At 42.1% G+C, this 17936-nt stretch overlaps 3 protein-coding genes across 4 annotated transcripts; 1 reads left to right on the top strand and 2 right to left on the bottom strand.

Annotated features, from left to right (window-relative positions):
• The first annotated feature begins 4071 nt into the window (after positions 1-4071).
• Positions 4072-6706, top strand: LOC142994019 (nucleotide sugar transporter SLC35D2-like). Its single transcript, XM_076144673.1, has 13 exons — positions 4072-4292; positions 4426-4459; positions 4537-4623; positions 4718-4785; positions 4875-4946; positions 5039-5107; positions 5203-5305; positions 5498-5590; positions 5690-5757; positions 5858-5936; positions 6019-6101; positions 6191-6243; positions 6335-6706. The coding sequence occupies exons 1-13, from the start codon at positions 4093-4095 to the stop codon at positions 6343-6345; spliced, it is 1020 nt and encodes a 339-aa protein (XP_076000788.1). The 5' UTR covers positions 4072-4092; the 3' UTR covers positions 6346-6706.
• Positions 6707-7937: 1231 nt separating this feature from the next.
• mier1b (mesoderm induction early response 1b, transcriptional regulator) lies at positions 7938-15005 on the bottom strand. 2 transcript variants are annotated; one of them, XM_076144815.1, is made up of 13 exons: positions 14958-15005; positions 13480-13504; positions 12578-12726; positions 12276-12461; positions 12022-12151; positions 11867-11934; positions 11546-11618; positions 11299-11450; positions 10942-11023; positions 10764-10858; positions 10316-10362; positions 10082-10209; positions 7938-9835 (listed from the first exon to the last, which is right to left on the bottom strand). In XM_076144815.1, exons 1-13 carry the CDS (start codon positions 14964-14966, stop codon positions 9516-9518), a joined length of 1464 nt encoding a protein of 487 aa, XP_076000930.1. In that variant the 5' UTR covers positions 14967-15005; the 3' UTR covers positions 7938-9515. The 2 variants fall into 2 exon arrangements, with proteins under 2 accessions (XP_076000930.1, XP_076000929.1); XM_076144814.1 differs by having other exon boundaries at positions 10316-10443.
• A 1776-nt stretch (positions 15006-16781) lies between these two features.
• LOC142994378 (dynein light chain Tctex-type 5-A-like) lies at positions 16782-17930 on the bottom strand. The gene is made up of 4 exons (XM_076145179.1): positions 17833-17930; positions 17387-17478; positions 17121-17245; positions 16782-16985 (listed from the first exon to the last, which is right to left on the bottom strand). Exons 1-4 carry the CDS (start codon positions 17928-17930, stop codon positions 16782-16784), a joined length of 519 nt encoding a protein of 172 aa, XP_076001294.1.
• Between the last annotated feature and the right edge of the window lie 6 nt (positions 17931-17936).

The following is a 17936-nucleotide window of genomic DNA, read 5'->3' on the forward strand; positions in this document are numbered from 1 at the left end:
GAGAGACTGTCATCCCGTCATACCACTCACACCACCAGAGGACAGACATTTTACCTGTTTAAAAGGAGAACAAAAGACAAAAAAGATGGAGAGAGAGAAAAAAAAGGACCTCTTGTTACACTGAAGTTTTGTATTTAGGGACATGAAAGCAGGGATGTTTTCATACTTTTTTCTTTTCTTTGTTTTTCAGAGATTATGCATACTTCATCAATATTTTTTTTTGTTTGTGCTGCTTAAATTTATGCATTTTTGCGATTAGTTTGAAGTGTGTGTATTTATTTTTTGGCCCCTCCCCCTCCCCTCTCCCCTCCTGAGGCTTTGACGCTCTCCTCCTGACTCCAGCTCAGTATTACGGGGTCATCTTAGAAAAAGACTTTATACGGGCTATATTTTTTTTCTTCCCAGTAACACACATCGACGTGGTAGCACTACAAAAAAACACACACATACTAGATAAAGGAAGTATGTTTTATGGTTCGTTTTAAAAAGTGTAATTCCTCCTCCGCCCGGCTCAACTCGTCCCATTTGTGAAGGCACAAATTTTCCGAAACGGGTGACCGGCGGCGACTTCCTGTCTAAAAAAGCTTTTTGGTATTTTTCTGCTTTGTCGTGCAGTGAAAGTTATAAATGCCTCTTTTCCCTTCTTTTTGATAGCTTTGCCTTTTTGGTGGACCGGTGGTTAGTGACGCTTTGTATCCCCCCACCCCCCCCCCACACACACACCCCGATCCAGATGTGCTACCTGTTTGTTTTCAGGCTGTCCCCAGGGCCCGATGTTCTCTCTTTAGGCTGGTCCTCTCTAGGTCATACAGACTCTTAATGTAACTGCAGGACCACTAAGCAAATATTGTACTTAATTTTATTATTTTTTTGGTTTTGTTTTAAGATATGTGTGCGTGAAAGTGTGTGTGTGTGCATGTGAGTGTGCGTGCAGTAAAGAGCGAACGGGCGAGTGTGTGTGTGTGTGTGTGTGTGTGTGTGTAAATTTGACATGTAGTAACTTAGATTAAGTATTCGTCTGCGATGAACTTGACATTTTCAAACGTGTAGACGGCGGGTTCCTCGACAGAAGTAGTTCATATTGTCGTTTAAGAAGTGATTGTTTAAATCTAGGCGAGAGTGATAGATAGATAGACCACAGACATATCTTTTTGCTCTTAGAGTATACGGCAATGTCTTTCAGATCTCCACCCACTTGGGTTTGTATCAGCACCAGTCCTCTGAAGATTGTTTTGCCCCCTCCGCCCGCCCCCTCCTTTCTGTAATCATATTTGCTGTTTTGTTTTGTTTTGATTTTGTCCGTACAGCAGCACCAATGCATAATTTGTCCGAAAGAAATGTCATTGTGGCACAATCTAGAGCTACAGAATGTAAATGTAAGCTAATGGTGCTTTTAGCCACCTGTGTCAGCATCTCCAGTCAGCATTTCATTTGGATGGAGCAGGTTTATTTTGCATCTGGTTAGGGGTGGGATGGGTTAAGGGGGGGGGGGGGGGGGGGCTAGACAGGATTTGAGTGAATTTGAAGCTTTACATGCTGCGCTCTGCAAAGACTTGCTGGCCATGCACTGATACAGACAGCTGGAGCGGTAACTTGTAGGACTGTTTGAGCCACGTGACGGTAAAACTTCTTTGAACATCCCTGATCTAATAAATTGCTTTAGAGGTGTTACATGTACTCTGCCAATGGCTGTTGGGTTGTTTGGAATCAATACTGTGATTTTAAAGCTGTTATGAATGTGCTGTGGACTCTTTTATTTTTAAACATTGTGAAGTTTTTAGCTAAAAATCGTAGGTTGGTCGTAATGAGGAAGTAAGGTTCTTCATAACCATCGTCCTTACAGACCTGAACCAGTCCAAACCATCTCATCACATTAAAAAAATAAGTAAATCATGTCGGCGTGGCCGTGAAAAAGATTTATTCCCTCAGATAAACAACACATGGAGATCACACTTGGTCCCTTAACAGACTCAAGTCGGCATTTAGTGCGACACATTCAAATACAGACACAAATACAAACACATTCCTGTCGGAGAAATGATTGGGCAACAGTGTGTGTGTGTGTGATGGTGGTATGTGACACAGTGATGTACACATTTAGGTACAGTGGATGATTTTGAATCTCAAAAGAAACTGACATAAAGCGGCTCTTTCAAGGCAAATGCTAAAAGAGGTATCAAGAGTTTTATGAATGAGGGATTACAACATGAGTCCATGTGTCGTTTGCCCTTTGCGACTTCAAATCTGATGGTCTTCTAACTTCTAATCTTCTAACAGGGGCTTTGAGAGTCTTAGATCCTTTTGTAATAAGTATATAATAGTATTAAGTAGTATCATTTCCGGCATGTCCTGCAGTGGTAACACCATCAGGCACCTGGAAGTAGGAAGTAATGGAAGTAAGGCTCACATGTCACCGTAGAAACTACTGGAATGTGTCAGTGTGTCGGTGAATGCAAGATACAGTGTTTCACACTGAAACATGAGGAAGCACCAAAAGAAGTGGGGAAGAGACAGTTACTTTCTGATACTCGTTTGACCTGGTGTCCATGACAACACGCTTTAGAATGTAGAGCTGGTTTACCACCATAAAACATCTTAATTCTGTTTTCTTATTTATGATTAATGAGTGGATTGATGTAACATCCTTACCAGTAGGCTGTCGGGTAATAATATAATACACACACAATGTACTTGCCTATTGTTTCATGTCAACAGACACGCACACACACACTCGCGGCAATCACCTGACACCAATTTAGCAATCACTCAGAACCAGCAACCACCAGACAAATACACAGGAGTGGCCCGACAGACAGTTCGGCTCCAAACGTCATTTGTAATCTGAGAAGGAGAATATCAGAGAGCAAAAGCCTTCTGACAGCCTGTACTTCACCCGACAACCTCTTGACAACTTCACTAATACAGTGAAAACAGACATGGCTCAGAGGGAGAAACGTGACGCCCTCCAAGATGAGAACAATATGCTCAGGATTGAATGTTGGAGGAGGCCATGAAGAACGAGACGAACAAGAAATTCATTGTCAGGAGGAGGAGAGAGATGAGCACCTTAAGGTGGAGGAAAAGGAGAGAGGACCTGAACTGAAAAACAAGGGGTACATACTGGAGGAGATTAAGGAGGACATTAAGAAAGAGGAGGAGGAGATGAATGAGGAGCAGGAGGAGAGGAAGAATGAGGCTAAATCAGACTCAAATTATTCCCAACACCAATCCCCAAATTGGTGTTTGGAGAGGAAACAGACGGGTGAGATTAAGGAGGAGATCAAGGATGAGTCAGGAGAGGAGAAAGAGACGGGTAAGATTATGGAGGAGTCTGAGGAGGAGAAGGAGCTGGAGGAGACAAGAGATGGAGGAAGGGATTAAGGAGATGGAAGGAAAACTCTGTCTAACTCACACACACACACACACACACACACACACACACACACCCTCATGAGTACAACTTCCCACCTATACACCAGCTGTCTCCCCTGAGCTTCACCAGACTCCTCACATTCTAAATACATACAGGTTAGTTGAATAAAAACTCAATATCATGTTGACAAAAAAACTCACTCAAAACTCATCTGTTTGTATCGTTGTAAAATGTATAGTCCAGAAAATATTTCAAATATTTAATCTAATAGTAATTAGACTAAAATAACTCGTGCTGAAGTTATTTCTTTACCCCTGTCAGACTCCCCACAATTCATATATTATATTGTTAATATTTTAGAGGATATTATAGAATAACAGTACAGAAAGTCTTAGGAAGGCCAGTCGATAAACACAAAGGAATTTAGTTAAAGCAAGAAGATTCACTTGCACCTATTTCCGCTTTGGATGACAGATTCAATTTCAAGCTAGTTTACGTTGTTTGGCGTGTTTACAAGATGATTTTTCGGTGTCATTGGTTGTGAACATCTCAATATTAGACTCAAGACGCGTTGGTGTTGGAGTATAAAAAAGGGAAGTCAGGCTGGGCTTTCTTATCACAATATAACCTTTCACGAGATCGAGTCCTCCTGTTCCTGTTGTCCCACGTGACAGGACCTTAGCCACGCCCCTACCGCCTTTGTCTTGATTACGTAAGTCATGGCAGCGGTCCGTAACCGTGCAGGAGGGCTCAGTGACAGAAGTTTACCCGGTGGCGGAGTATTTAACATCGGCGATGCAAAGAAGAGGACAGCCAGCGACACATCTGATGTGTTCATGAAACTGTTGGCTGCAGGATTTTACGGTATCAGCTCGTTTCTGATCGTTGTTCTCAACAAAAGTGTCCTCACCAGCTACAGGTACAAAGTACAAGGTTCAAGTACTCGCAGTTGGTCAACACCACGTTCATTCACGACAACACCACACTCCTTGAAAGCTTAATTAAGTCGAATTACCCGTTCTAACTGCTGTGTGTGCGCGCGTGTGTTGCAGATTTCCGTCATCAGCATGTGTTGGACTTGGCCAAGTAAGCTTCTGTCACTCATACTTCACTTTGACCTGATCCACAAACACTCACACATTCACATATTTACATATTTACAGATGCTGGCTACTATTGTAGTTCTGAGGACTGCAAAGGCGTTGGGCATCATCTCATTTCCACCCATGGATTCGAGTATCCCACACAAGGTGATGTATAATTAGTTAAAAATAGATGAAAACATTTGTATATAAAGTCAGAAATAGGTTTTTGTATCAATATATGTGTTTGCTGTCTTTCCAGATGTTTCCACTCCCTCTTCTCTATGTGGGGAATCAAATAACAGGACTGTTTGGGACGCAGAGACTCAAGTTAGAGCTTGTTATGGAATTATTGCCTCTTTATTAGATCTGTAAAAAGATATGACGTCATCTTTACATGCTTTCCTCTGCTGTTCTAGTCTCCCCATGTTCACAGTTTTGAGGAGATTCTCCATTCTTCTTACTATGGTGTTTGAAGGATTCTTGCTGAAGTAAGTTTTCCTCATCAGTCATGCAAACAGAATTCCCTTAAACATGCACATGAATGATGTTGCTTGTAACCGCGCATTTGTTTTCATCACAGAAAGACCTTCTCCGCCTCGATTAAGCTCACAGTGGTCACAATGATCTTCGGTGCTTTTATTGCTGCGAGGTGAGATGAGCCCCACTCACAGGATCTACAAGTGTTCATCATGCGAGCTTGAAAATGAAAGATCAATCCGTGCTTGTAACATCTGTGTTTTCTAGTGCTGATTTGGCCTTTGACCTTGAAGGGTACGTGTTCATAATGCTGAATAACATCCTGACAGCAGCCAGCGGGGCTTTTGTGAAGCAGAAACTTGATTCCAAGGTGAGAGCAGAGACAAGACAAAAGAGGGAAGGAGGGGAATTGTGTAGATCCTTTCAGTAAGTCTGGTAGGAAACCAAATTCATCATCTGGGCAAGTCTTCTTCATTAGTCTTTCTCTGCTGTTTGATTAAGTCTTCATCAACTTATTCTGTCTCTTTTTTAATACCATTTTTCCAAACTGCTGTTCCCATAGGACCTGGGCAAATATGGGATTCTGTACTACAACGCTCTAATCATGATTTTCCCCACTTTGGCATTTGCATACTGCACCGGAGACCTGCAAACGGTTAGAGACACATATTTACATGAGCGGTGCAGTGTTAGTCGAGTTAAGTAAGAGATGTTGTTAATGCTTTGTTATCTGTGTGTGTGTGTGTTTGTGTAGGCGTTGGAGTTTGATGGATGGTCTGATCAGCTGTTTGTGGTGCAGTTTGTGCTCTCCAGTGTAATGGGGTAAACCACTTTAGAACTCATTCATTCATTTGCACACAGACGACATCCCCCAGTGCTGTTACTGCTGCTGCTGGTGTCTAATTCCATTTGTGTTTAACAGCTTCATCTTGATGTACTCTATCGTACTGTGCACGCAGCACAACTCGGCCCTCACCACCTCCATCGTGGGCTGTATCAAAGTAAGCGCTCGCCGGTGCTCTGTTGGTGGTTGAACTTGGCAGACATTCTTGTTTCGTGACTCTCTGTGTGTGGTTGTTACAGAATATTCTCGTGACGTACCTTGGAATGGTGTTTGGCGGAGACTACATATTCACCTGGACCAACTTTATCGGTCTAAACATAAGGTAAGAAAGAAACGTACATTTATGAGGAGGAGCTTATATATTCAGGATTGGAATATAGTAAATGCAGTTATCTTTCCTTTCCCCTACAGTATTGCTGGGAGCCTGGTGTACTCCTATATTACCTTCACAGAGGAGCAGTCAAGTAAGAAACCATAAATCTTCCATCAGCTTTTGCTCTTTGTATGTTTGACTGGTACGGTCCAGGTTTCTGACATTTCTCTCCGATTGAACAGAAATGGTGTAAACTGTGGAGTCCCACCACAACACTGAGCCTCTACAAACAATACATTCCAGAGTATCTATGAAAAAGTGAGAACACGCTACACACTGTGACTATGGAGCTGTTTTTAGATCCTTAACACTGTGATACAAACCGACAACTCGTAGATATGATACATTAATATCATTCCTTTGATTTGTCAGCATACAATAGTTGCTGCTGTCATTTAAAGTTGACTAAAGAATATGCTTTTGTATGGATAATGCAGTCCTAATGCATACTTTTTTATATTTGATCCTGTATTTATTGTAAATATCAATGGTTGTAAATAGTTATAATTGAAATTTCTAATTACAAAAGTCAATAAAAGTAATCAAATTGTGAAGTGTTTCTGTTTGCTGAAACCCAGAATATAAATACATTTACTCTGACCTTCATCTGATAAGAGTGCACACTGCCCTCTACTGGTCACATTGTTAATTATCCAAGGGCGTCATCCTCTTGTGCTGGATCAGGGGACAGCACTGGCCCTATATGACAGGAGAGAATGTATTTGGAGAATGTAACTCATGACGTGAATCATTTCTGGTGATCAACATTTGCCATTTAACAGCAAATGTCAAACCAAAGCCATTTGGGATATGCGTGGGAATCTGGGCCGTTGGGAGAATCACTGATTAACTCCATTTTCATAACAGTTGGAGAAGAATTGCGGTTCAATGTGAGAGAACTTAAGGGTTTATTGCTGCGGATCTATCAAAGTGTTTCCTAATGGAGTACTGGTGATATCTGTCCCTCAACAAATTGAGGCAATGGCTGTCTGCATAGCAACATAGTGGAGGTCTGCTGCCGCTATCGTGCAAATAAATCAGTGATTCCCAGAACAGACGTTTACGCACATAAACAAGCAGCAGTGAGTCATAACAAAGAGGTGCTGGAAACCTTGAAACACTGCCATAAACAACTCCTAATGACATAATGTAGCATTCCGTACTTATTTCACATTATGCAATCATTTATCTGTCAGACTTACATTACACTTCTGGATTTGTGATATTCGTCTGGTTACTTTGGCCACCAGGGGACCTTCATCTATTGCTATTGCACATCTGTATATATTTAAATAGAAGTGTGAATTATGACTCACTTGATGTGGTTTGTCATTTCATTTATATCTCCAGATAATTCCAAACAATAGTGGTGGCAGTGATGTTTTTGTGTTTGCACAAACTAGAAATATTTGTTCAGTATAGTAGACAGAGAAGTGTTCGTGCAGTATTCTCTGTGTGTGTATTGGAGTTTGATGGTCTGATCAGCTGTTTGCGCTGCAGTTAATGCTCTCTTGTCTCACGGTGTAAACGTCACTGCTGTCATTTAATGTTTAAGTCCAAATGTGTGCACTTCATTCATTTGATCCTTTATTTAATCTCAATATAAATGGTTGTTAAAACTTATAATTGACATTTTCTGTATAAGACAAGTCCATAAAAGTAATGAAATTGTGACACGTTTCTTTTTGCTGAAACCAAGACTACACACTGGCTGGAATATCAATACAATTGATTAGTTCTTATTAAATATAACCAACCATATTCCATTCATAGCCAGTCTTGGAATACACTTAAATTTTATTCATGTTGTCACTTATGGAGAAAAACTTACATCATTTGTGAAAAACAAGGGAAAGAACGACTATATGAATCAACATTATTCCAGACAAACTGTTACCTTAAGTTTTGAATGAATTCAAAGCTGGAGTACAAAGTAAAATACACTTAAGCATTAAACTGAACAGCTACTGTACCAAAAGATAAAAGGTCTTCCAGGTCATGGGACCACATCAACTCGGTCTGTAAAACAGCAGGAAATCATTTCATGTGAAGCCGCTTGAACCTAAGCACTTAGAATATGCAGAGTTTTAAAACATTAAACCTTGTCGGGGGATTTGTATGCACAAAGGTCGTGAGCTTCTCTTTAGCGATGGTTTCAGAATGAGCAGGTCGCACAGGAATGGGAAGTGCTGCCGGATGGAGAGGAAGAGGGAATGACTACTTGTTTAGGAGGTCCATCTCAGAGCAACGAAAAGCATACGGGGAAGACCGGAAAATAGAGATGACAGTTATAAAAAAGTGTACCAACTGCTCAAGGTAAGAAATCTATACAAACTTTACATTAAAAATCAATCACAAACGTTCTGTCTAGTAAAACCAAAGTGTTGAGCAAAGCACTGACTATGAAAATCCAAAAATACAGCATTCTACACGATGGAGTTATATTACAGGACATCACTGATGCCAGCTGCTTTACACAAACAAACCGCGGGGATGATAAACCCCCGTCGGCTTATTTACTTGAATCAAACATGGAGCTGTGGTAGCGGCCGGAGACGGGCTCAGGGGTTAATGGGAGTGAAAATGTGATGCTGCTGGGTTTGGTCTCCACCTCCTGATCGACAAAAATGAGAATCATACAATCAAAGTGCAACTAAAGTGAGCTCGCCACTGCACCAGCCTACTTATCTTTAGCATTTGCTTAACTTGCCTCTTTTTTTTTTTTTTTTGACAATTTCAGTACACGAGCGTTTACAGCATGCCCCTCCCCCCCCTCCCCCGCAAATGTTCAAATGGCTTGGACAGAAAATACCCATAACATTTTTTTCTTACAAAATATAAATATCTCTTGAGTAAAAAAATACCACACATGATTTGTTTTCTTTGAATACAAATAGAACCCCCCAACCCCCCCACAAAAAAGCTTTTTCTTGGCAAAACTTTTGAGATCTCTGTCATGAGATCAGTCTCCAAAAAGGGGAATAAAAGACGACGGGTAGAAGATGACATGTAAGTAACAATGGTCTCTGTGGAGTTGTGGCACTTTGGGATGAGCTTTGCAGGCCATCAGTACATCGATGGGTTGAGGTTGAGGGGGAGGGGGGGTGGAGTTATATGAGGCATGGAGCGCTCCTTTACAATCAAGCCTCTGACCCGCCCTCGGGTGCTGGAGGACCAGAAGTGGTGGGATTTTCGGTGACCTCTGACTTCATGGCGAATCACTGAGATCTGGATCTCAGGAGCAAAGGGGGATTTGTCTTCATCTGCGTCCTCCCGAGCCCTGCCCAGTGACGAGGTACTAGCATCAAACATACCCCACATCAGTGTGTGTTAATTAGTCCACATCGCTCGGATCCGGAGCCTTTAGTTCTCCGGTGTTCTGGAAGGTTCCACTTCGCTTTGCACCAGTGGCTCCACCTCCGTCCTGCACCTCTTGGCTGGCCGGTCATATGCCACCACTGCATCTCTGTAGTCCAGCGGAGGCTCTAGTGAGCCGTTTCGGTCGTGGCTGGGGGCGCTGGGCTGGCCGCAGCCGTTGGAGCTGTTGTCTGGGGCGGGGGGAGGAGCAGGAGTGTCTGCTGGCGGATGGGACGGCCCATTGGACTGAACCATTTCAGGTTTGGTTTGATTTGCTACTAATAACTGGGAGCCATCTCCTGAGGTCAACACATGCGGCGCAATACCTGTCAGAGAAACGGGAATAGTGAGTGGATTTAGAAAAGAAGAGGCTTTTTAATCACATGCCAGAAACACAGAAAACGTTTCACTACATTGTGTTGGCAGAATGCTCATTTGTGAACAGATATGATGGCTCGAAGTTTGATAACTGTGTAGTTTTTCAATATGTTAATTCAGGGCCGCTTCTTTTATTTTACAGAAAATCTAATACGAGTCTACGTGCAGTATGTGCTGCGTGTTAGTCAGCTCACCGTTCTGGCTGCTGCCGTCTTCCCTCTCAGAGTGGCTGGCACTGCTGCTGGAGGTGGTGGGAGGAGGCGACGCCGCCCTGCTGGACGCGGCGCTCTCCGTCTCATCCAGCAGTCTGTCCATGTAGTCTCTGGGGACACACAACAAAACACGGCCCGTTAGGGACAAACTCACAGTTCCAACTGGTTTAACATACAGTGTGTGACCAAAGAGAGACATTAGTGACAAAAACTTACGTGACACCAGGGTGAAGGTTGTATTTCCTTTTTCCAAGTCTGGTTTGCTGTGCAAAGAAATCATAACGCTCAGACTTCTTCCACATGTAATAAAAGGCCACACATTCTCCTACAGACCTAGTTCTCACCTGAAAAGTTTAATTCAGCAGACATGAAATATCCATTATTACCATTGTCTGTAGAGACACACTCAGTTCATCATCTTCAAACAGAGACAAATCAAACTACAGTTTAGGACTGTTTACATACTATAAGTCATGATTTAGATATTTTACAATACAAAAACTTTTGACGTTTGATCTGTCTCAACATGCAACATGGTTCAAAAGCAGCATTCCAAAACTGAACACACATCGACACATAACAGCAAACACATCTACACAGGTAATAACATATAAATACATGGAATTGGAGAATAGGAGTTAAAGTAATGTGACGTTGCACTCACCTTGTTGGCCTGTATTAAATGAAAGTCTTTCCCATAAGCTTTTAGTCCTTGCTCAAAATTTCTACATTCTTCTTCAGTCCAGACAGACAGTTCCTCTGTGACAGAGAAGATGGGTGTTAATGTGGCAGCTGCATCAAAACCTTTTTCAGAATGAACTCAGCAGGCTGCCTGCACTTACCTCTGGCTGCTTTTACATTGAACTTAAGTCTTCTTAGAGCCTCTTCTGTATCAAAGTCACACTTCACCAGTTCATACAACGCCTGAAGAAACACAGAAGCAAATGGGTTTGAATTCGACATTTTGTATGAATGTGGCTATTCCTGGATGATTTGAGGTTGAGTAGTGGTGCACAATTAATATACATCATATCAGAATTGCAATGTGTCCATTACTACGTGACAGAATGCAGTGTGAAACGCTGAGGACGTTGCAGCTGTGTGTTGTAGTAAAACAGTTGCAGGTGAGTCAAATTAAAAAATAAAAAAAGCTTATAGATCTTCACCAACAAATCATGCAACCCTAGTTGTGCTCTCACCTGCTCATTGTCTTTGATATGGGATCCCTCTGGGATTGCATCCACTCCCTTCTCTTCTCCTGTTCGCTTCGATGCTTCTGTCAAGAACTCCACCACTTTGCCTTCAGGCAGAAACTCGGGGTTCCACAAAAGCTGGTCATCGTTTTCATAAACTACAGCAAGAGAACAGGTGATGAGATTTAGACATAAAGATGGACGATGACAAGGTGGGTCTCCTCAAATATAGTGAGATAAACAGCTTCCTTACCTCTTTCATTGTCTTTATATTTACACAGGCCTACAGGCGTCTCTGCCTGATACATGGAGCCCACCATGATCTCCTGTTGAGATCAAACACAGACCGTGTCAATGTAGACCTGAGGGCAAACGAGGCCTACTTTCCACCATCACTTCCCATTGTTAGAGTAGTATTTTCATGATGTGAAGAATGATGACTATAATGCTAAAATAATGACAATAAAAATGATGAACAAAATGCTGTGAAAACGTTAAAACAAGAAACCGATATCTGTTCAGGACAAAACCAAAAATATACAAAAGGTTAAATGTCATGTGTAAGTGATTCCACCTTTTTCCAGTCTTCAGATGGAACATAGTCCTCATCTTCATCGGACTCCTCCTCTGCATCGTTATTATCTGAAAACGCAATAGGATTTTGACTCAACATCTTAAGCACAGACACGGCCGCAGTTCCAATAAAAACACTAAAAAGTTTGCGCCTACTTTCAAAGTACATGAGTTTCTGTGGGCGAATGAGTTCAGCCGTGCCGAGGGACCTGACTGAGCGCGTGCGGCCCTCACAGCTCGTCTGGGCCTCATCACAAGGTCCTGTTGACATCTTAACTCCTTCACCCTGAAAGCAGGCATGCACACAGTGGTCATTTGAGACGTATATAAACCTCACCTAATATCAGCGAGCAAATGTCAGATCTTCAGTTTCAGTCACTTCAACACTCTCATGAAACATTAGGCTGTACCTCATTTCTTTTTATCTCGCCAGTGCTTCTACTGCTTTCGTCATTGTCTAGGTCATCGTCCTCCTCTTCTTCCTCGTCATCCTCTTCTTCTTCCGGTTCTTCCTCTTCCTCTTCATCCTCATCTGCAGGTGAACTGCCCCCGTAGCCATACAGACTCAACAACTCGTGAATAGGCATCTCTCCCTCCTAATGAAGGCAGAAGAGCGATGCTGCCTTCAGCCATTAAAAGAAAGACAACTGGGGCCGACGCCACCGACGCCACACTTAGGGGGGGTGGGGAAGACTTAATAGATGGAGCTCACCCGTGCAAGATCTTCAATCTCATTGACATTGGTATCGTCCGACGCCTCCAGCATTTCCTCTTCTTCCAAAGTGCGTTCATCGTCGAAGTCGTGGACAAGCATGTCGGCTGAGGGGTCGAAATCATGGTCAACGGCACCTGCTGAACCTCCTGCAGAAAAAGTAGTTTGTTGTTTAAATAACTGCAAATGTCACAGGCCTGTGTGGCTGGAAATGTAAATGAAATACATTTGATCATATGGAAATTATGAACGGACCACATCAAGTGAGTCAACCACACAAACGTAAACGACATTTCTATTTACATATATGCAGATGTGCAATACCTCACCCTTATTGGCAGGTCTACCAGCATGTGCATTCAAATTGTTACAACTGATCCAGAATGCGGCAGCTCATCTGGTCTTCAACCAGCCCAAAACAGCACGCGTCACTCTGCTGTACATATCCCTCCACTGGCTCCCAGTCGCTGTCTGCATCAAGTTCAAGTCCTTCATGCTCACCTACAAAGCAGCGTCCCACTTATCTGAACTCCCTCGCGCTCACTCTGCTCTGCTAACGCACAGCACCTGATGCCGCCACCACCACCACCACAAATAATGCCCTAAATCTCTAGCCACACATTTCTCCTTTGTGGTCCCGAGGTGGTGGAATGAGTTACCAGACTGAATCAAATCCGCTAAGCCCATTTCTGTCTTGAACTCTTTTGTGAACACCTTCATACCTGATAAAACAGAACTATCTATCCCTCCTCCAGGCGCTGCCTCTTGGCACCTGTGACCTGTTGTTTGACTTAGAACTGAGCTTCTTGGCACTACTTCCGTTGTATTCAAATATCATATGTGCGGTGATTTGGATCAAACTGCCTGCCAGATGACTGAAGGTAAAAGTAAATATTATGTACCTGGGTTCGACTTCCCGAAGGAGGGCTGGAAAACAGAAAAACAGATGAATTATCAATTAATGTGACGCTTCAGAGGGAGGTAACACATTTGATGTTTTATTATGAAAGGGATTCACTGCAGTATAGAACTTGAAATTGTGGAATTTGTTTGGTAATACCTACTTTATGGAGTTTGTTTGGTAATACATACTTTATGAGTCCACTAAATAATAAATAACAATGAACTTTAGCACTTTAAGCACAGCCATAATAATAATAATACAGAAAATAAAATGGTCCTTTAAACAAGCAGTTAAAACGATTTGATGGAATAACCTTAGAAGAAAACATTACCTGTAATAACCATGAAATAAACATCACGGTATGGGAGAACTAGTATCTAATTTCTTAGATTTACTAAAAAAACTTATCGGATTAACTTTGTACAATCTATACGAGTAGGAAGTGTAAGTAACAATGACCTCCTCTTCCTCATTCTGTATCACTGTGTTAGGAATCACACCCCAAGTACACACGGACAAAAAGTTATATTGTTGTAAATAAGTATCAACATGGGCAACATTTGTTTTTATCTCGATTAAAAATGTCTTAAATTGTAACTTTTAGTCGCAACAATCAGCCTGCAGTTCGCCATTTCCGGAACAATGAGTAAGACATTGTGTGCTGCAGTTTGAAGGAGCATAAACATGTTATTAAAATGATGAGGGGGGTTACACAATGTCGTAATGAAAAAAGTTACGTCGAAAATTGGAAAATATAAAGAGCTACAAAGCTTAGATCGTCTTAGCAGCCACAGTGTAACATGTCCCCGCCTCTCCGCTCTACTTAACAGCTTTGTGGTTGAATTTTGCTGTTTTGCTCTGTTTCATAAAGCCTGTGGAAAAAGCGCGCCCGAACTTGTGGCCTGGAGCTGAGTGATGCAGTGTAAACGCGAACAAAGAGCTGCTCTCCGCCCGGCAGAGCGCTCTCTCTCTCCCCGCCGCACAGACACCGAGCTCGGGGGGTTTGCCGCCCGTTTCACCGCACGACGCGACTCCTTACCGAGTCAACTTGTTTAGCGACGATACAAGTTACAAGCTAATTCTCTACTAATATTCTGCTAACGCGACCCAAGTTTAGCTTGACAGCAGCCGGGAAATAATGACCGAAAATCAACGGAATAGACAGATAAAGCCACGAAACAGTCGCTGCGTATCTGCTAAACGTTATGTAAGCGTAGGAGAATATTCAGAAACGAAAAGTAACAAATCGCCAACGGCGCAGCTACCTTCCGTCTCGGGCTAGCGCAGCTAACGTTAGCTAAATCCGAAGTTTACAAAACATGCTTGTGTCGTGATATGACAATTATGCGGAAACGTTAACATCATATTCTTTATTTCATATATTAATACTTCAATAATCGAGCTATACAAACACTCGTTGAATTATCTACGTAGCGGTAGAAATTATTTCCTCGAATATTTATTTCACTTTCTTACCTCCGCCATGTTTGCAATCCTGCAGGGTCACGTCGGGGGTCAGCAAAGATCCCGGATGTAGAGCTCCGCCCACCCCTCCTGTAGTTTTATTAGACTTTTCATTTGTTATCCAATTCTCTTACATCTAACCTCAACACAATACAAAATAAAGGACAAAGGTAACATATTATAGGCTGAATAATTACATTAAATTAAATTACTCACACATTTATTTTAAAAAGGATGAATGAACCACTGCATATGGCCTTTTTTAAGAAGACATAATGAACATTTCCAAGTTCTCAAAATTGTCGAGTAACTATTTAAAATGTGTGTAACTGACTGGAATAAGGATTTATTACAAGGATGGTGTGTATGTAGATAACACAAGCGCACGCAAAATGAGTAAGTAACTTCCCTCTATAAGTTAAATTAAAAAACACAAAATTACAAATGTAATTGTTGGGTTAATAAATTGTTGCTTCCATGTTGCGTCAGAGCGTAAAACTAATTAAACAAACAGTAGTGATGCCTTCAAACACCGTGATGTCTTCCCAACTAACCAAGTTATGACAGAAAATGATGTCATACTTATCATCATTTTTCGTATTCTTCTGCTCCTGTCATTAAAATCTAGTTCATCTTGGCTCTAACAACAACCATATTAAAGCATCTTGGTTACTTCCGACTCCATTCAGCCACTGCATGTCATAGACAATAACCTAATGTGACGTTACTGTGCCCAGAGTTGTTTATGGCAGTGTTTCAAGGTTTTGTGCGTAAATGTCTGTTCTGGGAATCACTGATATATTTGCACGATAACGGCAGGAAACCTCCACTATGTTGCTATGCAAACAGCCATTGCCTCAATTTGTTGTGGGACAGATATCACCAGTACTCCATTAGGAAACACTTTAATAGATCCGTGGCAATAAACTCTTCAGTTCTCTGACATTGAACAGCAATTCTTCTCTTCATCTTTTATGAAAATGGAGTTAATCAGTGATTCTCCCAATGGCCCAGATTCCCACGCATATCCGATATGCGTCACAAGTTTATCTGAGAAAGAGATGCTGTGCGACATCATGGGTGTCTCTACATAAGAGGTCGGCAGTGTTGTCGGTGTCGACAAAACACGAGTGCAACGTATCTCCATTATCTTCACACCTTTGACCCGATGAGATCCTCACTACTGCTAGTGGCGCTGCTGTGCATGTCGTGTGTAACACAGGTTCACACACAGGATAGCACACGCACTCTGAGGCTGTGTGGTCGTGCTTTCCTACGGGCTGTAGTGTTCACCTGTGGAGGATCCAGGTGGAAGAGACTGATGGGACAGGAGGAGACGCTGCCAAGAAGTCAGTATACGCTCACTTAAATTTGTCTTTGTTACTCCTCATTCCAAAACCAAATGACAAAATGTTGTTTATGCTGCTGATGTATCTTAGCAGACAGCAGGGGGTTAAACTTTGTGAGGAGCAGAGATGTGGCGCCTGAGCTGAACCGCCAACACCAGGACCTCACCCAGGCCTTGACTACAGTGTGCTGCCAACTGGGCTGTAAATTGAGTGACCTCTCCATCCTCTGCTAGGGGGTCATCATCATCATCATCATCAAGCTGTCACAGACATTCATGTGCATGGAATATAATCTTTACAAAACTGGGTAATGAGGTTTCTTCCTCTGCTCTGTAAAAAATTAAATAAAGCGGCACCATGACTGTTGGCTTGAACTTCTTGTTTATTCGGTGTATTGCAATTTCAGATAGAGTAAACTGTAACACTCACAATCCGTGCACTACTTGTGCTTTAGCGTCCTTGTTAGTGTCTCTGTAATGTTTGTGACTCACTCAAAGTACGTGGCATAGACAGTCGCCACACCGAAGAGAGAGCTATTCTTGAAGGAGTAAGAGGCGCAGGTGTCATTCGATGCATCCCACAGGCAGCGACTGCTATTCCGCAGGCCCTGACCTGTGATGTGACCGATGTGGACCATGACCACAACCTTATATCTGGGAATCTTTAAGTCCTTCACATGGGATTTTATTACCTGAGGGGGAAGATACAACAAATCAGAGCAGATATGGCAGAAATCATGAAGTTGCATGGCTGACAGGCACACTTCCAAAAGTTAAAAAAGCTTCCAGCCTTTCATTTCATTCCTTTGTAGTTCCCTTTAGTTTACCTCACATAATGTCTTTGTCATTTGTTGGGACCACTCTACTTCATATGTCTCTTCTTGGAGGTAATTGGTAAGCATATCCTTCAGTATGTTGGTGACGGCAAGAACAGGGAAGCGCTTGTGTGGTCCTGCTCCAAAACACACACACACACACACACACACACGCACACACACATAATCAATCAAAAAGTAGAAATGTTGTTGACGGGGTGTTTTTCATGATGCTGTCTTGCACAGTGTGTTTGTCGTGCAGCTGTGTGTTACCTCACCCAGCTGGTAGGTGTTCTCCAGTTTCACACCTGGATGAGTATTGTCATCATGGTGTCCAGCATCATCCATGCAGGATACAGTACTTATGGAGCTGACAGACATGGAATAATATATGAGTAATAGTTTTAGAATGAAGACAATGAAGTAGTAATATTATGAGAAGAAAAGTCCAGATATATTCCCTTAACTTTTTGACTTTTTTTCTTAATTAATAAGTATTACAACTTTATTATTGAAAATGCTTGGGTCATGGGTAGAAGTATGTCATAGTGTTTTTAATATGTAGAAAAGCAGCAATAACCTTCAGTAGTTACTGTGCTTGTCTATTATTGTGCCAGATATTTTAACACATTTTAACACATTTGAACACATTTGAAACTGGATATCTGCATTTGATAATAATGCAGATATCCAGTTAATTCCACAAGAGTCACAATCTACTCACTCCTTGATCTTTCCAAAAGTTCGGACTATCTGGCTTCCCTCTGAGATCGCCCTGCTGGTCCTCCTCTCCTTCCTTCTGTCTTTTAACTGATCAGACATGGCAGC

Source organism: Genypterus blacodes, unplaced genomic scaffold (assembly GCF_046128005.1).
Source record: "Genypterus blacodes isolate CSIRO-AG114 ecotype Tasmania unplaced genomic scaffold, CSIRO-AGI_Gbla_v1 ptg000029l_1, whole genome shotgun sequence".
Classification (NCBI taxonomy): Eukaryota; Metazoa; Chordata; class Actinopteri; order Ophidiiformes; family Ophidiidae; genus Genypterus; species Genypterus blacodes.

Coding starts and splice junctions, on each gene's coding strand:
- mier1b (XM_076144814.1), bottom strand. Junction 12,152..12,275: donor GCGAGATAAAAAGAAATGAG/GTACAGCCTAAT, acceptor GCCTGCTTTCAG/GGTGAAGGAGTTAAGATGTC. Junction 11,024..11,298: donor ATATCAAAGACAATGAGCAG/GTGAGAGCACAA, acceptor GTGTTTCTTCAG/GCGTTGTATGAACTGGTGAA.
- LOC142994378 (XM_076145179.1), bottom strand. CDS start 17,930: ATGTCTGATCAGTTAAAAGACAGAAGGAAGGAGAGGAGGACCAGCAGG. Junction 17,479..17,832: donor ACTTTTGGAAAGATCAAGGA/GTGAGTAGATTG, acceptor CATGTCTGTCAG/CTCCATAAGTACTGTATCCT. Junction 16,986..17,120: donor TGACAAAGACATTATGTGAG/GTAAACTAAAGG, acceptor CTTCCCCCTCAG/GTAATAAAATCCCATGTGAA.
- LOC142994019 (XM_076144673.1), top strand. CDS start 4,093: ATGGCAGCGGTCCGTAACCGTGCAGGAGGGCTCAGTGACAGAAGTTTA. Junction 5,108..5,202: donor GGTGCTTTTATTGCTGCGAG/GTGAGATGAGCC, acceptor TGTGTTTTCTAG/TGCTGATTTGGCCTTTGACC. Junction 6,102..6,190: donor TTTATCGGTCTAAACATAAG/GTAAGAAAGAAA, acceptor TTTCCCCTACAG/TATTGCTGGGAGCCTGGTGT.